The sequence below is a fragment of the Monopterus albus genome, unplaced genomic scaffold, assembly GCF_001952655.1.
Source record: "Monopterus albus unplaced genomic scaffold, M_albus_1.0 scaffold20.1, whole genome shotgun sequence".
NCBI lineage: Eukaryota > Metazoa > Chordata > Actinopteri > Synbranchiformes > Synbranchidae > Monopterus > Monopterus albus.
In genome coordinates this window covers 3,985,363-4,010,511 of record NW_018127900.1, presented here as the reverse complement: position 1 = coordinate 4,010,511, position 25,149 = coordinate 3,985,363, and the positions used below count along the sequence as shown (strand labels likewise).

At 38.9% G+C, this 25,149-nt stretch overlaps 1 protein-coding gene across 1 annotated transcript in view; it reads right to left on the bottom strand.

Moving 5' to 3' along the window:
- tmem8b (transmembrane protein 8B) overlaps window positions 1-25,149 on the bottom strand; it is a 36,230-nt gene that overhangs the window by 6,293 nt on the left and 4,788 nt on the right. The window contains exons 2-11 of the mRNA XM_020593781.1: window positions 24,173-24,362; window positions 23,432-23,639; window positions 19,607-19,740; window positions 19,106-19,374; window positions 15,704-16,086; window positions 8,589-8,685; window positions 7,895-8,018; window positions 5,169-5,311; window positions 3,607-3,785; window positions 2,463-2,609 (exon numbers count right to left, since the gene is read on the bottom strand). Coding sequence (XP_020449437.1) covers window positions 2,463-2,609; window positions 3,607-3,785; window positions 5,169-5,311; window positions 7,895-8,018; window positions 8,589-8,685; window positions 15,704-16,086; window positions 19,106-19,374; window positions 19,607-19,740; window positions 23,432-23,639; window positions 24,173-24,362 — 1,874 coding nt within the window. The remainder of the gene's footprint in view (window positions 1-2,462; window positions 2,610-3,606; window positions 3,786-5,168; window positions 5,312-7,894; window positions 8,019-8,588; window positions 8,686-15,703; window positions 16,087-19,105; window positions 19,375-19,606; window positions 19,741-23,431; window positions 23,640-24,172; window positions 24,363-25,149) is intronic.

Sequence of the window (25,149 nt, the reverse complement as noted above, 5' to 3'; positions counted from 1 at the left end):
GGATGAACCGTCCATAGGAGAACAGGACTAATTGGCACAGATCGAGGAGGAGAGGAGCCATGTGGTGCAGCACAAGGACTCTGTGCAGCAACAGTCATCAGTCTTACTGCACCACTGAATCATACAGTAGTGCCCAGACATGCCTGTGTGCATGTATTGTATGCAGGCATGAATGCATGGACGCTCACAAGCAGGATTTCACTGTAATTAATCATTACATGCCATTTTGACAGACGGGATTGTAGGAATTCTGGCAGCAACTCTATTTTTACCCGCAGCATACATTTTCATGCTTACCAATGTGTAGTATAGATTTTTACTGTGCATTGGTACTGTGGATTACAACATGCCTTTTAACAGTGCCTCGATAAACTGAACATACTGAACTAAAAGATTAAAAGTCAATGGAATTTTTAAACCGTTTGGGCATGGATGTTCATTCTTAAAATGTGAAAGCAATATATGATGAAGATCATCGAAGTACAAAGGTCTACAATCTCTCAGAATAGTACATTTTGAAAATGTTACTCATATAGTACATTTAGTAAAATAAGTAAATGAATGCAATTTCTTTACTTACTGTAAATATATATATTTCACAGACTTGAAAGGATAAGTTACGGTTTTTATTACAATTTAAGTTTGATTTTCGTAGGTGCAGCCATCACTCCTGTCAGTGATCGTGCTCACCAAGTTAATTGCTAAAATCTGTGAAAGTCACTAAAAAGAAGTTTGACAGGGTAAAGAAACACAAGCACTCAGACAATCAGTCAGGTTTTAAAATCCCCCAAGGGAAGCAAACCTTTTTGAAAGAGAAATCAAATGCAAATGAAAATTCAGTTTTTCTATTCAACAGACACTTCTGGTGTGTTCACTTTTAGTTCAACCATCAAAAAAAGAGGTTAAAATCATCTGGCTAAATGTTTCTGATCATCTGAATTCTCATGTTTCATGTCCTATTGTACCCTGATCTCAGCAGTTTCTCTGGTGAGAACAATGCTCTCATAGCTTCTCTGTACCAGAGGTCCAGAACTAAGAGACCCAAGTTGTAATAAAACATAACTACCTATTAAGCTGGGTCATGTATTAACCTTCAGCAAATTGAAACTAAAAGATCTCCTAAATCTTGTTCTTCATGTGAACCAGCAAACTGCCCTCGCAAGATATTCAGCTGATATATTTGTGAGGACTTATAGACCTTTCAAGGTCCAGAAGTCACATACAAATTCCCTGTACTACTGGGAGTGTGGTCATGGGCTTAAACAAACAAACACACACATACATAAAAAGGGGCCTTTCTGTGGGGAGTTTGCAACCTAACCAAGGTGTACCCCGCCTCTCTCCCAGCGTTGGCTGGGATTGGATCTGACCCTCACCCTCAGAATAGGTGGTATAGATAATGGATGGATGGACATACACAAATAAACAAACAAACACTGTCACTCTCTCAGACACACAGTTCCACTTGCCTGTCCTGACATGTGTGATTTGATTAGTGACTGTGTACTGCAGTGCTCAGCAAAACTGAAAACTCTAGAGTACAGCAGATGTTCATAGCCCCCCCACCCCCTGTCTCAGTAATGGACACACACAGATTTACACATACACACTCTCGTTCCCAGAGACTGCTCCATCTTGGTGTGCAGCCAAGGAGTGACCCAGGGAGAAGGTGCACCTGTTAGTGTTTACTGGTATCCACCGCAATATGTCACCAAACAGAGAATTTATCACCATGCATCACTTATTCTAACATACTGATCGTTTAATATATAGCGAATAATTGAGACATATGCAGTACTTATTTAGGGCCCTCTTACATAGCTGTACAGCTCTCTCCTTCTCAGTCCTCTAATCCCTCCTGGTTTCAGGGCTTATCTCAAGTTGTCAACCACTGACATGGTGGTCAGACGATGTCTGGTTGAATCACTACCCACGTCTAATCTTTACATGTCTACATCTGATCTAATCTTTTCACAGCTTTGGAGTGTTGGCACTAAAGTAGTTTTTCCTGTCAGATTTAGCCACAATAAGCTGCAGTATGTATAATATGCATTTATTAGCATCTGTTGTTAATGATGCTGTTGGTAAACATGGATTTTCTTCACATACAGTGCCATCGGTTCAGGTTGGCACAGGTGGCGTGTACTGTTTTGTATATAGCAATAAGAGCACAAATCAGCAGTGTGACAGCCAAATTTTGAGTGCATCCATTATTAAGCAGATGGTTTGTTTATTTTAGGTCTTGCATATCAATGGACTGGGAAATGTTGATTTTAACAACTTACATGTTAACATCTGATAGCTTTCAAGTCCTATACTTTATGATGACTTTAACTATTTGAATGCCTTTCCCCACTGAAAACACATTTTATTAATGTGGCAGCAAAATGGCTATTTAGTTTGATTATCAGGTTTTTGACAAACTACAGATGCAGGTAGTTACAGAAACAGTAGGATTTTACCTGTTTGATGATCGACTTTAGCCTGGCCATCGCAATCACAGTGACCCACACTGACATGAGTGACCCGAGGAAGTCACAGAACTGCAGGACATCATACTCCATGATGCAAAAGACAACAATACCTGGCTGGTCACAAGCATGGTAGAACTGTAAGGAAAGACAGTGGTTAGACCAACAAACAGATGGCACAGGAAAAAAATTGCATAGCTACCACCTCAATGTGTTCATTAAATTTAAGACTTATTTGTTACGATAAAAATACATTCTTTTATACTACAGTAAATAGGTGTATGATAAATAGCTAAGTACCCATAAATATTTAACTTACAAATTATTGTTTGACAAGCTGAATGTGGTCTATCCAAATATTTCAGACAAAATGAAAACAAATTCTGGTGTGGTGTGGTGTGGTGTGGTGTGCAGCAACTGTTTTATCTTTCATGAAGATCATCAGGTAAACAGAAGAAATAGCACTGTATGCTCAGTGTTCATTGATTGCTCATGGCAGCACCTTGCCAGCTGACGCTGTGTTGCAGAAGAAGCTGAGCCAACTTTTTTGCCTGTGTTATTTTGCCAACTCCCCTGTGTTTTCACCCCCGCAGAACCAACAGACACCACTTTTTCTTTCAGGGTCCATGTCAGTCTCAGTGCAGGCTAACAACTGTGTTAAGTGGATATGTTTCCTGACTAAACATTTAGTCAGTTTTTTAATGATTTACTTGTTCAGTGTTTGCTAGCTTCTATTCTTCTTCATCCTTGCCTTTGTTGGATTGCTAGGCATCATTGTGAACTACCGTGAATATTGGTTGATCAGTGGAATAGTATGATCCCAGTGTACTGCGTTGCATGTCATTTACATACTGTATGTTCATGTGCGTCCTTCCACTTGTGAAAACACTGTTCCATAGCACGGCAAAAAATATCATTAACTTGGCAACTTGCTGAGATGATCATGATGGACATGTTTCTTTCTATCACAGTTAGTGACTTTGTTTCTATCATCTTTCATGATAAACAGCAGCTGCAGGTAATGCGACTTTCCATTTATTTGTGCTAGTTTTCCACCCCCCGAAATGTTTTATAGGTCAGCTCTTTTTGCACATTGTAGAACCTGCACCACTGTGTTGTTGTGGCTGTCACTCACAGTGGAGAAGAACATGGTGAAGATGTAGACTGAAGCTTCAAGCAGGTAGTGGCTTCGAATGGCGATGGCCACAGGCGGGACAAACATCAGGTTGCTGAGGCACAGCAGCAGGGTGGACAGGAGCTGGAAACTATAGGAGTAGGCCTCTGAATTGTCTGTGCATCCCCAGCCATCCCAGCCTAACACACACACACACACACACACACACACACACACAATCAGTACCGTATTTTGCTCTAAGAAAACAAAGATCTAAGAGAGTTGAATGTGTTTGTGTTTGCAGGCTTTAGAGGTTTAAAAAAAAAGATGTCAAAGCAGTTTCCGTCTCCCTTAAACTCTACATACATTTTAGGAAAATCTTCTTAAATTGTTTGGCTGAGGGTATGAGAAGAAACTCTACTGTAGATGAATCAGTTTGTTTCAAAAGCTCATGCCTTTAGGGTTTACAGTATATTTTAAAATGCCTAAAATATATATCTCTTGACAAGATAAATGCCTCATCAGCCTTTTTCTTATGCACCACTTCTCTGTAAAAAAATAATCCAAAAACAGATACGTGTGAAGTTGTTTATCCTGCGCAATAGAGTTGTTGCAGAGTATGTTAAAACACCCCCGCTTCGCCACTTGGATTGGATGCTCATCAAGTGGTGTATCGGATAAGACAGTGTGTATTAAATATTCGTGAGCACTGTTGAACGAAGGCTTTCTAGTCTGAGACGGGCTAAGGGCAAACGCTGAATCCAAAGTGCGTGCCAGGAAAGTTGTTTCTGAGAAAGCAGTCGCACATATGAAGTATAACAATGAATTTAGCTGAAGAGAAACCAGCTCTGATAAAGGAAGATCAAAGGCAGGATTTAAAAAAGCCTCAGAGGACATTCTTTGTTTAGTTTCATAAGCTTTCATAAGGTCTCATTTCATAAGATCTTTTATTGAAAAGCTGTTTGTAATTAAGAGCGTGTTTTATTGTCTTATCAAAATGGCTTATATTATTAGATTAATACCAGGCTACTTTACGACTCATTGGAGAGCAGCACATACAGTTTAATTGTCGTATTGTCAGTTCAGATCTGGAAAATGACCTGTGCAATTCTACCTTGCTCTCTCCCATTTAACTGTCACTCTGCATGATGTATTTTCCAACAAATCAGACATTCTTTGCAGCAGTGATAACCCAACTTCATATATCTTATCTTGTATGAAAATAAAGGTGTTGCCCCCCCATTAAGGTACAGTAATTCACAGCACATTTTATATTCATGGTCATGCTTTTTGCTAATTATGAATTACCAATTAATAATTATAGGCACAGTTGAGTATAAAATTATTTATACAATTATTTCTGCAAATCTATTAAACAACTTGGTTTGTTTTATTAGTAATGAATATGAATGCAATTTCAAAATAAAGTGGACATTAAAATGAATTAGAAAGAAGACATAAATAGACCATCTACAGTAATCCGAATTTGGGTCACATTCCCTTTGTGCACAAATTCAAATCAGCAAACCAACAGGAAGGCGTGAGCCTGAAAAGTACACTGACAATGCAACGTAAATTGTTACCTGCTTTGCATTCACACGCAGCGTAAAGGTAGTTGTTTGTGCGCAGAAGCTTGCACTGTCCATATGTCCCACAGTCATTAATGCAAGGAGTCAGATAGGAGCGCATATACACCTCGGTGGTGACATTAGTGCACGCCTCAAATCTGGAAAAGTCACAGACAGACATCACAGAGCATCACATGGAAGTGAGAATGAGGGACATAACCAGTAGCAGCACCTGTGGGGAATTCTGTACTTTTTCTCTTTTCACATTGTGAAGGCAGAAATATGGTCCTGTTTCACCATTAAAATGGACTTCAACTTGCATATTCTGCAGTCAAGAGGGACTTGTTTGTGGTTAGTTATTTTTAGCCATACTAGAGACATGGAACTAGAGATAGCAATGCCATTTAGTCCACCACTTTGGTCCAAATTGAAATACCTCAGTATGCTGGATTGCCATGAAATTTTCTACAGACTTAACAGTATATACAGTAGTTCCCAGAGGCTGAATCCTACTGGCTTTGGTGATCCCCCAATTTTTCCTCAATTGCCACTATGAGGATGACATATGTAATGTCATCCTCATAGTGTCTTGTAACTATTGAACACACGCACCCTTCCTACAAAACATCGGTTTATGGCCAAATATGACAAAACTAATCACATCAGCCTCAGAACTTAGTTTGTGTTTATTTGTAATTACCAAATATTTCTAATATGCTAAATTAAAATGTACTGTCTGTGAGGTACAGTATAGCCATTATACCTCATAGTCTTGTCGTTCTATGTTCTTTAGCACTATCATCACTTCGACTCCTTGGCGATTAAAAGGTAGTTTTGGGGTTGACAACTTTACTCTTTTAGGCTTATGTGATTTCCAAACTCATACAGCAATTACAAAAGTAATTTTCCACAAATGATGCCAGTGCTTTATAGACCAACAGGGAATCTAGAGTTCTACTGTGATACTCTAGCCTTCATTATGTATCTCGGTTAGGAACCCCGTGTGGAATTGTCCATAATTCTCTTCCAAAATTCAGAAAGAGATGACAACTCAATTTTTGACTTCTTGTGTGTTGTGTCATACAGAAATCACAGCATGATCTATTGCAGCTTGTGATTGTTATGTATTTAACTGTAGCCCAGAAAATGCTCTGTGGACCTATATTTAATTTGCTTATCTCTGACACAATGCGGGATAAAAGAAAAACCTTGTATGTGTGTGCTTACATCGTATATTCTCTAACTGCCAGCTACGATCAATCACAGACACCAGGAGGTAATAAATGTGATGCTTTGCCTTTTCCTAGAACCTATTTATAATTGATACATCTGCTCCCTCATTTATTTTGAAGTTAGATCAATCAACTTGATTGTAGTCTTGAAGAGCACCTGTCGTTCACACTACCTCATCTCTTCTATAACAAGATGTGACTTATTTAGCGTGTGTGGAAATCTAAAACATAGCTATGTGAACATTTTCCACATTTCCATTCCTCAGCAATGCTGCAGCAGTGTGAGGATGAGCCCATGTCCCACACCATCTGTTATTATCTGTTATTCAAATTCAGTTGGAACTCCTAAGTGGCCTGGGAAAAATCTGCTTAATGTAATTCTGTTCACAATTTTGGGCCATTAAGAGTTCGGAAAAACAGCTCAATCTGCTAAATAGCTAATAGTTGAGAACTCGTGGAAAACATTGCCTTGGACAACTTCTCTTTCTGACATTTTTCACACAGACTCTACACAGCTGTCAGAGAAATTGTGGGCACTCACTGCAATCATCAAATTGTACCGGATGGTAGAGAGAACAATAAACATTACAAGATAATTTCTAGACAAGATAAGAATATGCCCATTTAAAAATCTTTTCTTTTATGTGTATATTTTCAATATGCTTGTTTCCCATTTCATAAAACATACATTTCAATAATTTTGTTAAAATTTGCTAATATAGAAAGGTGATAATCCAAAAAATCTGCCTTTTAAACTTTGGAATCTAACCCTCTTCCATGTCATATGAGAGGTGTGCACCAGAGGCACATTAAAAACCAATCTGAAATTAATCTTCTGGGTGACAGATGGCTGAATGAGGAAGGTTGCACTGTTTAAACAGCAAGCATGGTGTCTTTATTAGAGCACTGAATTATTAATTTTGGTAAACAAACTAGTGATTATTGTAGGAAGATGAGTTTTTAAGAAATATTGGATGTTCTCTTTTGCAATTGTCTTCCTGTAATTGACAGCAAATATTGTCTCACAGAGGATGCTGTGGGGCACAGAGACCAAGCCACAGACCTGATTATGAGACAGTCAAAAATTTATGAGCAACAGTCCGTCAACTGGTTTCAGTGATTTCTGCTTGAAAATGGTGTTCTGAAGACATTTGGGTTGACTATTCCAGTGCATACAAGTAACAAAATTGTTATTTAAAAGGAATAGGCTGCAGAACAGTAAAAGTGTCTCCCTGTTTCCAGTCTTTATGCCAAGCTATGCAAGCTAAGCTAAGGCTGCCAAAGTAGCTTCATATTTACCATACAGCAGTGATGGTTATATCGATCTTTTAAAATGCTACAAGAAAGCAATTTAAGCATATTTTGCAAAGCATCAAATTCCATTTTTTTGCCTGCAGTTCCTTCTCATGAATAATTCCAAAAATGGTAGAGTACAGTCCTCCAGCAACAGCAATGTGTAAGCACAGAGAATAAACAAATGACTATACACAAGCACTATCGCCATCTTACCCATGTCCAGTGGCACACAGAGTGCGCAGACTGAGGTACCAGGTGCCTGTCTGTGGGTAAGGAATCCTCAGTTTGGTGATATTAGCTGAAGCGTTTAGAGAAAGGAAAAACCCAGCTACAGATTCTGCAACAGAAGTGATAGATCACTGAGAGAGACTTTAAAACTCAAAGAACTTTACTCTACACTTACTTTTTAAACCTGAAAAAGCAGAAAAAGGCCACATTATCTGAAAAGAATTTATGTCTGCTTTCTTCTGACATTTTGCAATTAAAACATTTGAAATAGTTGAAACACAAATACCGAAGCTGAAATAGCTGAGTGACGAGCAGAATGAAGTTGAAGTGTCAATTTAAGTGTAAGCACTAAGATGAAGCTGAAGTATCAACTCAGATGAACTTGAAAGGAAAAGGTTTTGTTTAATCACTGAAAGGAAAGAAAATTTTCAGCCTTGTGTAGATGATAAACTGAGCTTGAAGTGTCAGTTTAAGTAGAAGTTGGGAAAGAAATTAGCACCAGTTAATGAGATTAAACTGAAAGATATTGACTGATGTTTAAGCAAAACTGTTGTACATTTTGTATGAAGAGTCAGAGTTTTTGTAGATAGAAAAGGTGGAGAAGTGTTTTTGTTGATCAAACATAAATACAGTCTTATGACATTAATTACTTTTCTGGTCAAAGTTAAATTAGACATACCAGATTCACATTTCAGAGAAGAGTTTTCCCTTAAGAAAAGAGGCATCCCGTGGTTCAGGCAGCCAAACACTGTCACATTAGCTCCTTTTAGTGTAGACTGCAAGAGGAAACACAAACAAATGTCATTCATCCATCCAACCATCAACCATCTGCCACCGTCATGCTGGTAAGCTAACACTGCTTATGATTACCTCAGGTCTCATTTCCTCACATCTGCAAGATAGTAAACTTCACAACTAACAAATCAAGTGAAATTGCTCTTCCTCTGCTTGCCTGAGGCACCTAAATGAAGATGCTGACAGTTTATCTCCTTAAAGCATCCATTTCACATTAACACACTCATGCATAAAAAATAAACATAAAAAAATCCTTCAAAAGTTTTCAAGTGTTAGGAACTACATATGCTTATACAAATTGGCTCAGTCTGTGGAGCCCTGAATGGCGCCCAACACATTGCTATTTGGTGTACTGGTGAAAGAACAACAGGAGTACAAATACTGTAGCAGCAAGACTGTCTTCATAAAGCATCAATACACACTCAAGCACCAAATATGATGCTTCATAAATTTCAAAATTCTTCACAATTTCTTCAGTCTTTGTCTTTGAAAATGAAGGGTAAGTGCAGTAGAGCACTGGAATGTTTTATTCCTCTATTGAAAAGCATTCAACAAAGTCACTACACCTGAAGCTGATGGTCCAAAAAAAAAGTAAAAGTCCTTCTATCTCAGACAAAAACTTCATAGAACAAGATGTAGCACATTTACTGTACAGTACATGCATTTGCTTTGTGTCCAGTGGGAAATAGAGTGGGTGGTGACTATAACTTAAGGCAATTTCTTGAATAAATAAGATTTCTATCGCCCCCTTAGCACAAAATGATCATAATGTATATGCAGGGAGTTGTTGGCAAAGTTGTTGATTGACTCGACAAATACTTTGCCAGGTGCTGAGATTTCAAGCTTCTCAAACTCACCATCTGGTCGGTACTCTCTTGGTAGTAAGACAATCAAGCACACCAATATTTTGAGAGAGTCCCTGCCCCCAAGTTTGAAGAAGAAGGATTAATCAAGAATCACCTGTGGATAATACTATACCAAACAGGCCTCCCCAAACACAAAGGTTTGGATGACCTGTAATTTCTTACTTCTATACCCCAACAAAAAAGTTATTGTGCTTGGGCCTGAAAACCTTAGAAATCTGCTGTCTAATCATATAGTTACTTTAGATGACATAGCTCTTGCCTCCAGTACTACTGTGAGGAACCTTGGAGTCATCTTTGATCAGAATATGTCCTTTAAATCACACATAAACCAAGTCTCTAGATCTGCCTTCTTTCACCTGCGCAATATTGCAAAAATCAGGAGCATCCTGTCTCAAAGTGATGCTGAAAAACTGGTCCATGCATTTGTTACTTCCAGGCTGGACTACTGTAACTCTTTACTATCAGGATGTCCCAATAATTCCCTAAAAAGCCTCCAGTTAATCCAAAATGCTGCAGCCAGAGTACTGACAGGAACTAGCAAGAGAGATCATATTTCTCCCATATTAGCTTCTCTCCACTGGCTCCCTGTAACATTCAGCATAGAATTTAAAATCCTTCTCCTAACATACAAAGCCCTTATTGACAAGGCTCCATCGTATCTTAAAGACCTCATAGAGCCTTATCATCCTAACAGAGCACTTTGCTCTCAGAGTGCAGGTTTACTTGTGGTTCCTAGAGTCCACAGAAGCAGAATGGGAGGCAGAGCCTTTAGCTATCAAGCTCCTCTCCTATGGAACCAACTCCCAGTCTCAGTTCGGGAGGCGGACACCCTCTCTACCTTTAAGATTAGACTTAAGACGTTCCTTTTTGATAAAGCTTATAGTTAGGGCTGGATCAGGTGACCCTGAGCCCTCCCTTAGTTATGCTGCTATAGGCCTAGGCTGCTGGGGGGCCCCATGATGCTCTGAGCTCCTCTCCTCTCTCTCTGTGCATCTATATGCCACCATTACACATTACTAACTTTGTGTCTCCTCTCTCCCGCAGTGTGTCCTCTCTCTCCCTGCACCTTTCTGCAGGTAGCCCTGGCTCTCAAGCTCTATGTTTCTGATTGATTGTTTGTGTCCTGAGATGACATTTGCTGTGATTTGGCGCAATACAAATAAAACTGAATTGAACTGAACTGAACTGAAATGAAATGAGTCAGGAAGCCAGACTTAGTTTATAGCCTACAAATGAACAATTAATTATCAGACAATGTTTGAGAAAGTTTCACTTAAATATGTGATATTCCCATAGCATTATCAAATCATCAGAGTATTTTATGACTTTACTTGTGACTTGTTTGACTTACAGGCACTTGATTTGCTTGATTATCACCACAGTAACTTGAGACTTGCTTGTGCCTTACTGCCACCTCTGCCTTTCATCTAGCGCTATCATCATGTAAAAATGTAATTTCGTCTAGTACTTTAACACCTGCAAAACTAATGACATTCCCATTAACCTCAGCTACACTTTGTGTTTAATGCCAATTAGCAAATGTTAGCATGCTAGCACACTAAACCGACTCAGCGAACAGGGTAAACATTATACCTGCTAATACTCAATAGTCAGTGTCCTGTAAGCATGTTAGCATGGTAATATTTAATTGAGTTGTGGCTTAGAATCTCATTACATGTTCTTCCTGGCACACTGAAAAAATCCAACCAAAAATATACTTTTGTGCTACATACTTTTTTGGAATTGTTTCCCTCTGCCTTAAAGTTAAAAAAAATCACATATAACTGATATGCCACGGGTGTAAATAAAGTCCACCCCAGCCCGAAATTCTGGCTGATGCTGGTCTAATTATGGGCTCAGTGGTGCAGTACCATTAATTATTTTGCTTAACACACGAATATGACTCTCAATTTGTTTGGGTGTCCTACCTCTTTACACCTTAGAGAACAAATCAACAAAGGCAAATAGAGTGTACTAGAAAATTATTCTAATGGACTTATGTTGAAGCTTCCTTTGATTTTGACTGTACTCTGAATGTCTGTGTGAAGATGAAATTAAAATTTCACTGAATACTTTGGAGGCTTGATCTGTTTTCCAGCTCCATCTCTTATCATTTTACCCTCATGCTGTATGCTGACCTCAGCACCCTGCATCAATGCTGTCCAGTAGTCAATGGTTTGAAAAGGATTTCAATCACTTCTTAAACCTTTCTGTTGTCAGAGCATTGTTAATTTATGCTCAATTCATGTTGTGCTTGCTTGTTTTATTTTTGCACCATTTTTAAATTCATGTGTGGAATTTTTTATGTTAATCTTGTATAGGGCTTTATTTATTGCTGCTACTTGTAAAGCACTTTGTAACATTGCTGTGAACATTGCTACATTAATCACATTTAATATTGTGATATATATGCCTGATCCATTATGCAGCTGGTAGTTATGATTGTGGAATGTGAGTGGCAGAGACATAACTCAATCAGGAGCACTATCTTCCAGCAATGCAATGCTCAAGGTTATTGACTGAAGCAAACTACTGGGGAAAACTTCTGAATAAACATCTCTTCAAAAGCATTATTACAGCAATGAACACTGGCCTCAAAAATGCTGCAGATGAAATAAAAATCTTGAGGTGTATGCCATTTCATGGCTGCTGTGTACTCATATTGCTTTTGTTTTGTTGACTTGTACCAGACAGGGCACAATTCCAGCTGATTTCAGAATGCATATGAAGCTGGCATATGAACCATTTTAGATTTGAGATGTAATTAAACAACCAACCATAATACATCCAAATATCAATATAGGTGTTTCTCTTATTTTGTGCTCCCAATTTATTTCAGTGGAACTACGATAAATAACAGAAAGTCCCCCGTGTAACTGTACTGCACAATTCAACAGCAATTTACAGCCTCTAAAGTGACCATATAATTGAATCAACATCACTCTAAAACAGTTTGAACAAAAACTGAACATTATCACCTTTATGCAGGAGGATTTATTGCAGGACTGTTGTAATAAACTGCATTAACTTTACGAGTGTAGGCACCTAAAAACCTCCCAACTATGTGTATATGAAAATGTGCAAACTTTTTTGTTTTTGGCAAAATGTGTATGTAATATTTTATTTTTAATGTGTCATACTTATTTATTTTATTTTTGTCATTTTTGGACCCAATACTCTGAGGATTGTGTCTTACTGTGAGAAAACAACTGTAGCATATTAAAAGTTAATAACGCAAATACATCCATATTATCTCAAGTCTAATGTCTATTGCAGGTCTTACAGTTTTTTTTTCTTTACAAAAGTTCTACTGTACCTAAGGAAAACTTTGAAATTGATCTAAAGTGATTAAATTGATCCACTGCCAGCGGAGGTATCAGTAGAAATAAAAGCCATATGCATTCCTTTCACACTCTTTTATAGAGAGTGATGCAAGGCAGACAAGCAGCTCCAGCTATTGTCTCCTAAAGCCCTGCAAATCTGCCACAGTCCCCCACTAGCAGTAGCTGACTGGATTCTGTCTGTGACAAGCAAGTGACAGACCATCACCAAAGGGGGAGAAATCTGTCCATAGAATAATACAGCATGGCAGTCTCTCTGAAGAATCCATCTCACAGCTCATACAATAGTCATAGCAACCAGGTTTCATCACAGCATACTGTCCCTATGACATCTGCGGAATGTACTGAGTTAAAATCAGCAGTTTGAGACACTTATGACAGCATGTAAGGGAAGGTGGGTTTGTCTCAGCATGCATGAGGGAGGAAAACACCCACGCTAAGTTGCAAGGCCAGCACAGAGACATGCAAACAGATGTTCTCCTGACTGGACTGTAGGAAGAAGCACACATAAGTACAAGGCCAACATGAAAACTCCACAAAGAAAAGACCAGGGTTGTCATTTACATCCAGGACAATTGTTCTGTAAGGTGACAGCCACTAACCCACCATATCGCCACATCAATATGTGTGGCATATCAGTCAATCAATAAACCATAAAATAATTATTCAGTCAATTATTGCCATTTCCTTATAAACCAACTATTTGTATTTTTCTCTGACAAATTTTGGGCATTGTGGTTGTTTGCGTTCTTACCGGGGGTTACATGAGAAGATCAATCACTAATTTCCTCTCTGCATGTTTACTAAGGATGACAGATGTGATTAGTCTAGCTTATCACAAAGTCTGGGCGCAGGGAGAACCAAAATAGAAGCTGCATTTCAACAACATTAATGCAAGTGGGGCTGCAACCACCTGTTTTTTTAATCAGTTAATCTGACATGATTATGCTGATTGCCTAGGAATTGTGAGAAAATAGCAAAAATGTCCTTCACAGGTTCCTAATGCTTGAGATTATACTCAAATGTCTTGTTTTGTTGCTCAAATTCAAACCCTAAAGAAGTTTATTATCATAGAAAGTGGGAGGGGGAACAAGCAAATATTCACATTTGAGAAGGTGTGACTAGTGCGTTTTGTGCATTTTTGTTAAAAAGTTAATAAAAGGTTTAAAAAATTGTCAGTCAATTAAATGACTAATCCTTCTATTTACATGTAGTACATTGATACAATATGTGTTTAGGGCAATTAGATTATGAAGTGAAGCTTTTTGTGGCCAGTAGCTGAGTCCATGGGCTCATTGCGGTGGAAGTACTGCATGCAGCCATGAGATCTTACTCTTTTGCACAGCACCTGGTACACTTCTGAACAAAAACCAGGTGATTCTTGAATTTATTGATTGTGCTTTTGCTGGCAAAGAAGACACAACATATAAATGATTCATCTTAAAAGTGAGAAATGGTAAAATGATCTCTCCTCAAGGTCCATTCAGTAGCTGTTTTGGAGCTTTTGATTGCATCACACAACTTTTTCCATGGTGAAGAATGACATTTTAAGATAAACTTTTATGCAAAAATGGACAAGAAGTACTTAGCAGTGCTATGAATAATTGAAATGTTAATATCTGTGATTCCATGACAACTGGGCAACTCCATCTACTGTACTGACAGAAAGCTCTAAAGCAACTGCTGGAAGCACCCTGTGGTGAAATTGTTTTGTCAATTTTAATACTGTTGGAAGGGTATTTCCATGCTTTTAAAGGCTGGCTGTTTCTGTCTCTTGTGTCAAGCTACAGGTACTGTAGGCTAAAGATGCCCTTGAACAATATGTTTTCTGAATTCAGAAAGATAAAACTGATATCTGTGTAACTCCCTGGAAGACAGTGAGCAAAAAACACACATCCTAAAATGTCAGGATATTCCTCTGAACTAAAAAACTAAAGATATAGTATCTCATAGAGTTTCAAGCTTCATCCTTTACTCACTTCAACACTGGCTGGCTTACTATTAGGAGTCAAATGTGTACAAGTCCATCTGACAGCCTGTACAGTACCTCTACATTTTCAGACTCCCGGAGCGACTGCAGGCGCAGTCTTAATGCCATTACTATGTGAAGGACAGCTCAACAAAGACATATCCAATTCTGCTTGGCTGATTTTTGCATTTTGTTTGCTCTCAATTAGAAACATATGCCACAAGCCCAGCACTGGCGTCTGTTTCATTGTGAACTTTGTCAGCTCCCACAACAAAGTCTGCACCCATTCGAGGATCTGTATTTAGCATGCTGCTCAGCCAGACACTTTGTGAGCCCAATTATTCACCCTTGCTAGCCTGGGATTTTCCCTTCACTAACTGTTGCATGTTTACTTTTCTGATAACAATGTCAGGTGAGGGTGGCAACAGACTCACATCTACCGCGCTGAACCAAATGTCTCCTTCAAGAATCCTTTGGCTGAATAGTAATTTAACTTTATAGCAATGCCTCTAAAAATTTCAAACATTCAATCAAAACTTTCATGCTCATTCCTTAATCTTTTGAAATATTAACTTAAGTTAAATTTACATACACATACTGTACCTAATGAAAGCCTTAAACACATGCATATTATGACTGTGTCACTTGTATTCTTGTTTTCCTACATAGAGTAAAAAAAACCTACGTAAACTATTAACTATATCAGAAATCCTGTATAATCTGGGCCACAGCAGGTTTCCAGTTTTGTGCTTTGAATTATTTGTGTATACATTTGTATAGTGCCTTAAAAACAAACATCAGCAGTGTTATCTTAGGAACTCACCATGTTGAGCTTGAGCTCCATGTTGAGGACTCCTCCACTGTCTAAAACTGGCATGAGGTTAATAGCAAACACAGCAGCCCTGTCTGGAGGAACTGATATATTTGGGCCAAAGAAGACATAGAAGTGCACAGAAAAGGTATCCAGTTCATTGCGCAGGGTCGGACGGATGGGCCAGCACTTGTTAGTGTCAGAGGTGGGGGCGAGGTAAATGATGCTGTCCTCTAAAGTGTGCAAGTGACTGGCGTTCTGTGACAGGCTGGGCAGAGCTGCCATTGACAGCGTCTCAGACAGGGAGAAATCCATTGCTGTTCCAAAAGACTGAGGCATGTTCATGGAGGAGCTGGGCTGTGCTTGGTCCTTCGACAAATTGGGCTTGGAGCAATCTGTTCACAGGAGAAAGGCACCAAATTCATAAACGAAATCGATCAAACTGATGTCTGTATAAGCTGAAGTTTCTAGTGAATTTTCAATGGCCTGTTACAGAGGGTTATAAGAAGGCACCTTGCAATAACATTGTGTAATGTAGTAATCCCTATGATAAAGTCAAACAACCAATCACCAGCAAATCTCAAACAAACAAAAAATAAGCAAGTCAGTTATTTTACTTGTGTTATTATGCATGCTAAGCAACCAAGTCTTTTGCAAATGTTTGAAATGATCCCCTTCAGCTGACTTCCCAAAAGTAAACAGCAAGGTTCAGCGCTGTACACTGCTTTTAATGAAACAAAGATTCCTGGTAATTGCAAACAGTGTGTTTTTACTCAGCACAAAGCAGCTCATTGCAAAATGGTCATTGATGGCAACTGGCAAAGTACCATTAAATACCACGAATTCCCAAGGGAAAAGGATTTCAAAGGCTTTTCTAGCTCAGCCTCGTTTGCACAGTGTTCTTTTGGAAAGGGTTTTGAGTATTTTGATGTCGCTTTACGCAGCTGAAGTACTACTAAAATACTGGAATACCAGATACAGCAGGTTTAAGGTAAATGTAACTTTGGTAGTGTTAGGTTATTTTTTAGTTAGATAGATATTCAGAGATTTGTTGTCTAGGACTGTTAGTGCAGCCAGGATGTCTTCCTCAGGCTGTTAAATGCAAGGTTAGTTAAAATCAGAGAAAGGCGGCAGTCAGGGACGAATGTTATTATGACGGTAAAAGTAACCATAATATTTGTCTTAATGTGTAATGTTATGTCAAATTGTTTTAGATACACACCACGAAAACAACAGCCACACACATTATTTTCTTCATGTTTGGTCTACTGCTCTGCTCAGCTGCCAAGCTGGCATATCAGGTGACGTCACGGTTGGAGAGCCCAGAAAGGATTAATATTGTATAGCAATGCTTGGTTCGGGGTCTTCCTGTTTCCGGGCTGCTTTTGGCAGGCTGGGGGTTGGAAGATCTCTGGACTTGAAGTGTAAATTCTTGCCTGTGACTTTTTGAATAAACCAGCACGGATATATTTTTTATATACTCAAGTGGTCTGAGTCGTCCCTCTGAGTTCCTGGTTTGAAAGAACCGGATGAGGCTTTATAATGGTTTTCAGCCTTTAGTAGAAACAGATCAAATCTGTGTAAAATCAGTAAGGATTCAAGTATAGCACATATCTATGTATGTGCAGTATATGTGTGGGTTGCTGGGAGAGGGTGGGTTGTGTGAACATACAGTACATAACATTCATAGCCAAAATAATTGGCTTTTTTTCCTATGCAGTATAATACATAAACTCTCATCAGTACCCATCACCGACTGAGGGCAAGACGGTGAAAATACTGTTTAAACAACAACAACAACAATAATAAAGTATAAAGAACAGCCTGGTTGTGCCACTTTCTGCGTAGCCAGCAGCTATGGACTGAATTCATAAAAGGGCACACATTTCTAGACACCTCATGACAACCAATAACAACAAGAAAGCAGGAGAAGGTGAGGACTCCAGATGGTCTTTTCCCAGAACCTGAGGTGTTCTTCAATTTAAATCCGCAAAAGGTCAAGTAAGATCTGCCTGCCAGGAAGGGGAAGAGACAGAGTGTGAATAATTAGTGTCTGCGTTGCCATGGTGACAAAGTGCACTGTACAGTGTCGAACAGAGGGAAGGGATCGCTACATGGGAGTGGACTCCCACTGATTTGTGAGCCGTGCCTGTGGTGTGAGTATAAAGAATGCTTTGGCTCTCCACAACCTAAAATCAGCATGTAGCACTTAAGCGTGGTATCACTGGCCTCTTAGCAATCCCATATGAATTGCCTCAGTTTGGGCTCAGGTCTATTCTTCAATAAGCCTCTTAATGGTCCGGCTGTGTCTGGCCTCCCTTTCCCATCAAAATACGTCTGTAATTCAATTTCTGCCCCACATATCTATGAGGAGCACAAGCATCGTGGACACGTTTAAAAAGCCAGCTGGAGATTTTTGTTCTGTCATGAGGACAAAATGACACCGTAGAATAAGTCCATTTTTTAATAGTGCCTGTGCAAATTGAAAGCCATAATTCTTCTACTTTGACTGTACAGTTTAGGATAATAGATATGATATGTTGCAAAAGTCTACTTTGAGCTTTTGTTTGGCCTAGTTTAAGAGCTCTCGTGGATACAGTAACCACATTACTGGAAGTAAACAGCTAAAGGATTTTGGTGATAAACATCCAGAGAACATCCAGCACATTACCTCTAATAAATAATCAAGTAATTTTGCTTAATTAGCAAAATTGGTAAAATACTCTTATTGACACAAAAGCCTGCACCTCACAACTTGAAAACCATGGCTGTTCATTTAGTGTGATCTGCAGCGTATACCACTGCCACTGTATACAGATAGTCTTTACTAGTGATTGGTTAAGTGGCTGGATTATATCAAACTCTGGTGCTCTCTATATATTGGACTGCCAGGAACTGTGGGTAAAGTAAAAGGTCAAGCTGTACAGTTTAGTGCTTGTATAGTAACTATGCCTCTAGTTTTCCAAAAACTCAAAGAGATAATGTGTCTTCTTCTCATTATTTCAGTGGTTTTCATTCAATGTCACCTTTGCCTTTATAGCCCTGCTTGGTCTGGTATGGCCCATAGCAAAGAGTGGCCAATGTTGCTGATGTTAACAAACTTTAGTTAGATACTGTGCACTGTGTAACTGACATTACTGAGTCAGCTTTCTGAATCTGACTCAGCTTTGCTTGGACAGTACTACTGTTACTCTATGTTTTAACATTTATCCTTATCTTGTTCTTGCCATTTTTGACTAGAAAGGCTGCTGTTAAACCAAAGTTACATATTGTAAACTCACTTTAAATTATACAACTTTTTAATTGATCTCTTTAAGCTGATTGAAATGAAGGATGCTTAAAAGAGGCCCTCTACTTGGACTGTCACAAGAGAATGTTATTTTAGGAAGGTTAAAAGTGGATTAACACACGCACCTGTAACCTGCACCCCAATGCGAAAGTAGACATCTGTATTACTTAGATATCTCTCCACCAGGATGTAGTACCACTGTTCCCAGGCAGGTACGAGGGTGTCTAATTCACAAGGGTTCCACTCCCTGCAGTCGAGGGCACTTGAGTTATGTACCGGCGGCGCCCGTGCTCTTATCTTCAGGACCACAGGACAACTGTCGCTACTCTTGTTCTTGGTGCTGCAGTTTACCAGCTGAACCTTCACCTTTGATATATAATTGGGGATGAACACTCTGCACAAGCACACACACAGATAAACACACACAGGCACGTTTTAGGCAGGAATAATACCAATGTATTGAAATACTTATACACTATACGGCATAAAGTCAAACAGTATTGTATATAAAATGTACTCAAGCTAATGTTTATTATGTTTATCTTACAAAAATGTTAAAAAGTGCAGAACTTCAAAGCTACCCTGCCCTGATTTTTGGTTTTTGGAAGCTTAGTTATAAGACTTACTTATAAAGGGCTGATCTGTTATGGACGGGGATCGTCTGGTCGATGAAGTATCCAGGATAGAGCACTGAAATCCCAATTAACCTCTGGACAATGAGCTGGGGTTGGAACAGATACTGGCATTCTTCAGACAGACCCTACAAAGATAACACAGCAGTGCTGTGAATGGTATTGTAGTGTTTCACTCACCAATATTTCTTAAAAGCCGGTAAGGAGAAGATTAGATATCATTCAAACTGGCAGAAAATTCCTAATGGACTGTGCGCATAAAGCCTGTCAGCCTCCAGGATTAATATCACTTTGTCCCCCCCTCCACCTGCCACACAGCATAACTTGCACTCACTATTTCACTTGTGTTGTTGTGAACCATTAATTCTTGATGTGCATCACTCTGTGAGATGAGCTAAGCAAACAGAATGGCTTCGAGCCAGAAGGCCATGTGTTGATTCCACACATGATGTGTTGTAAAATTTGTTTTAAAAAGGGTGGGAGGCCTTTTGCACCTGATGCAAAAAGACAGGGTTGAATGCCAAATTAGGTCTTTCACTCCTGTCAACTGCTCCCCATCCAGTCCTGCTTGGGCCACAATTACCGTGGCAAGTCATTAGTCTGGGAGCTGCCGAGGTGACCCTTTGATTTATTACAGCCTGTCAGCTGAACCTGGACATGTGTCTTATAGAGCCAGTTGTGTTTTAATTAAGGTTCCACAAATATGCGTTTTTGCAGGCCAATGTTTCTACACTATAACTGCAGCAGCTGGTGGTGGTGTTAAATGCATTTAAATTTGACCCTTTTCACACCAAAAAAGATATAAGCAGTAATTTATTTTCCCCAGAATTTCAGACTTGGCAGGATATTAAAGTCTCTAAAACAGCATTTAGGCCATAAAGCGCCCAATTGAAGCCCTGACTAATTGTATTATTTTAGCTCCTTCAGTAAGAATCACCCTCAGAGACTATACAACTATTACAACATTGAGGTATACCAGATTATTAGGTACACCAGAACGATCGAATGCAATCAATGGTAACAGTACTGCAATAAATGCAGGCGCTGAGAGCTTACTGTATGCTATGCGTAGCTGAATTCAATGGTAATTTTTCTCATCTTTAGTTAGAGCTGGGCTTCTATTGAACTGCATTAAATTGTGAGAGTATCATGTTTTTTAATACACCCACTTACACACATTAATGAGACAGAACCAAACACCTCTCAATGTAGTTTAAAGTCTCACAAAAGAAGGATTTATTCCTGGAATATATTAAATGTCATTAGACTGTAAAGGTCTACATAGTGTGTTTTTTTCATAACAAATTATGCTAATACATAAACAAAAAACCAAATGTATGAACCACTGAATGGTGAATAATGTGTGAAGAAATGATATATGACTGCAACATTTACAGACTGTTTTCAAATCTATATCAGCTGGTCAAGCTCCATTGTACTGACAGTAGACAATGCTGTCTACTGGCCAGTATCCAGCATTTAATAAAAGGCTGATATATACTGGCAAACCACTATGTCAAACCCAGATTTTAATGACCCCATAAAACAGCAAAATCTTTTTAAATAATGAATATGTGAAAGAAAAGTGAATGTAATGAAGAACATTTTTAACACTTGTAAATTATATGCGCTACCCCTCCAGTACTGTGACAGGTTATGTTAAGATTTTGTCTTTTTCACTGAATTCCCATGACCCTTGCTTTTTACACCCTAAAACTACAGTAAGCATCACTGTCACCCAGGCATAAGATAAATCGGTTGCCCGACGCTTTGATCAAGTCATACCAGCAAACATCTAGAAGCACAAAGATGGTTGAATGGATGAATAAATGTTTAATATCCTTTAATGCTCCCATCCCTTCCCATTAATTTCCTTATTTACACTGAGCTTTGGATGGCGTGTGATGACTTCAGATCACAGTATGATGCACATGGTCTTGTTAAGCATGTGATGGAAAAAGTGTCTGGACATGATCCATTATTGCTTTTTGTTTTTTTTTAAAGACATACTTTGATTTTTAAAAAATTGGTACTTCAAGGATGTGTACACGTCAAACAACAGAAAGGTATGCCTGAATGAAATACTGTAGATTACTCACATACAAAGAATCAGGACATCAGTATTCTTACTGTGTAAACACAAAACATGTACCATATCCTAAATTTAATAAGGGACAGTTCAAGAAATCTAAGAAGAAATGGAGAAAAAGAGCTTAACAGCAAATATAGTTTATCACTGCTTCTCTGCTTTTGGCTCATACTGTGTTGTACGTCCAGTATTTGACTGAGATTGTTATCAGCTACACTTTTGCATTGAATTGAATGAGAAAGTGTGTCCAAACTGCAGTGCCCAATTCTGTTTTGCTTGCAATATTGAACTAAGAATTTCTTGGTTGCTAGAAAGTTGCTTCAGAAAGCAGAATTTGAAAATGTATGTATGTATTTCCCTGTACACAGTGTGTCATTGGAATCTGGTCACATTTTCAAAGCAAACCAGTTCTTGTGTACATGCAATGTTGATGGCAACTTATGATGGTATTTGTGACTGCTGTGTATTCCAGGTGCACTTTTGCCAGCCAATGGAAACCACAAAGGCAGCATAACTAAACACAATGCCAATGACAAATAAACTGCCTGAAACAGAAATCAGCAGGTGTTAATATGGCCAAATAGGATGACATGATGAGATAAAAATAAAAACTCTCCAACACTGTTCTGCCTCTTTGAGTTCTGCATTATAAACTGATGAACTAATCCCAACAAATGCTTATATGTCTTTTGTTTTTTTTTTTCTATCATGAAGGGGAGTTAAGTACCCATGAAGGAATCATTTTAGATGTAGATCTCACTGGAATTATGTTACATAACACTTGCATATAAATAAAGTTCCTTTCTTACTGAGTGATGCACAACAGTGATCCAGGTTTTTCATGTACAGCGTCAACAAGCAGATGCTGCATGAGGATTGTCCTCCTTGCAGTGGTGTTCTATGGATGGTAATGCTGGTCTCTTGGTCAGTCAGCACAACATTTGGAACAAAAATTTAAAACTGTCGCACAGTATAATATCTGAATCAGTGTTGATTCACTGACTACTCTAGCGCCACCATCACATTGAAGTTGATTTTTAATTGTACTTTGTTTTATGACTAAATGCAAAAGTAATGACATTCCCATCTCAGATGTGCTTTGAGTCTAGTGTAAACTGGCTAGTTACATTACTAACATGCTAAACATAAATGGTAAATGTTATACCTGCTAAAACATTTTGCATATCATCATTGACATGAATGAATATATTAGCATTTTGATGTTAGAATTTTGCAAAGCACCTCTGTGTCTAAGCATAACCTCTCTCACTGAGGATCAATCTGGTGTTTAATTTAAGCAGTAAAAGTGGTTATGGCTGCACAATCAAAAGGAAAAACAGCTTTATTGACATTGGTTTATAAGTGGACCTCCAGGAAGAAAGCTTTTTCACAGCAGGTATGATATGTCAAGCAGAAAAATGCACAGGTTTAATTGATAGCATTAAAGTGATCGCATTGCACTGATGGTACTGTAGGTGAGTTACAGTGTTCTAGTGTTCTCTAAGCTGGCTCACTGGTGTAGCTCACTGGGAAACTTGATGCAAGCAAGCTGTTAACAAAATTTGTTTCACCTGTGTGTTTCCTGCTATGACAGGTCAAAATATCTGCTGTGAAAAAGGGTGCAGTGCAAAAACAACACCCTTAGCACCAACTACGCTGCCAGAATTATAACTCACAGACTCGGATAACACGAAACCAAGATGTGTGTGTGTGTGATAAATGAGGCTCACCTTTACCGAGATCTTGCCTTCATCCTTGGGTAAATGTGCAGCTAGGAACCAGTCTCCAGGGAGCGGGCTGGTCACGTTGAATGCTCCGGTTGTGCGGTTTGGAAGAGTCCAAGTCAGAGTCACAGCAAAGGATCCTGGGACAACTGTATCCCGGGGGAAGTGGGTGTACAAGGGGTTGATTACTGGCGGTGCTCCAGACCTGAAGTACCTATTAATCACAAAGCCAACATTCAATCCCAGTTAGGCCAAATGTTTTCATACACAACAAAGGCATCTGCAAAAGATGAAATTCATCCAAAGGAACAGCTGACAGCATGAGCACAGATGGCATCTTCTGTTTAAAATATGAAAAAGTAAAACCAAAACATCAATAATCACAGATAGCCCTAGATATTTGAGAGTGATAGCCACGTCAATCACAGCGTCACGGTGGCACAGAAGAGTCACCTGAGAAAGCAGCCATGACAAACACTGCTTGCCAATATGAGAAAAATAAACAGGCAAAATTAAACGATAAAGGCAGCTAATGCTTCAACAGCAGTTTCTCCATATGTGGAGCTGACACTGCTCAGATTTAGCCAGCTGCTATAACTCTTTCTCAAAAATAAAGGATATATGCTTTTCCTGAGGTGTATTATTTATTATGCACTACAGAAAAAGCAGACCTCAGTTTCAAAGTGAAAAGGCTTTAAGCTAAACACAAACAAAAAGAGAGAAAAAGACAAAGACGCTGTGTCTTACACAGTCACATTGCGGTTTGGGCAGCTGTCTCCAAACATGCCCCCTTGCTCCTTGAAGGTGATGAGGTTCCATACAGCCATCATGGTGTCGTCAGGCACACTGAAGTGGAACAGTTCCACACTGGCGAATGAGTTGAAAGCGTTCAGCTTACGAGGCGTACGGGTGAAGTATTCAGTCACAAAAAGGCAATCTGGAGGGAACAGAAGCAGAGTGTCCCTGGATATTTCTGAGGATATCACAGAGACTCAACAACAGCACAAATTCACAAACAACACTCACAATATTGCTGACTATTTGCATAGCATACATTCTCTCTTCATTGTATTGTGTTCTTGTTGTATTTTTCATTATGCTTCTTTCATTGGCTGTTTTAAAGTGCCTTAGATTTTGTGATTTGGATTTTGTGTGTTACCTATGTATCTAATTTATATTTCACTTATATTGTGTGGCATTCGCGTGGACAAGCAAAGTAAGAATTTTCCTCACTGTGCATGACAATAAACACTTGACCTTGACCAATATTATCCACACAGCTTCAGTTCTCTGGAGGCCTCACGTATAAACTGAGTTGTAGGTGAAATGCATTTAAACAGTCCAAACTTCTGAGGATGTTAGATGGTTAATCCAGCTTTACTGATGATACTCTCATTCAGGCTCCGACACTCTTGATCTTCAGTTTGTCAGCACTGTCATTTTTATGAACAGAACACAGGCATAAATCCATATTGTAGACAGCTAGATTATCTAAATATGTGATCATAAACTTTAACTCCTCTAAAGAAGCTGAGTGAGATATTCTATGTATGCAGGCTCACTACATAATGTTAAATCTTTGGATTACAACCACTGAACACTCTGCATATAAAAGCAGCAGAACAAGTGACAGGTGTAACCTGTCATATTATGCACATGAGTTGGCCTGGCATCGAGCACACTCAGCAGGTAGGCAAAATCTAGGAGAAACTGTGTGAGTCAAG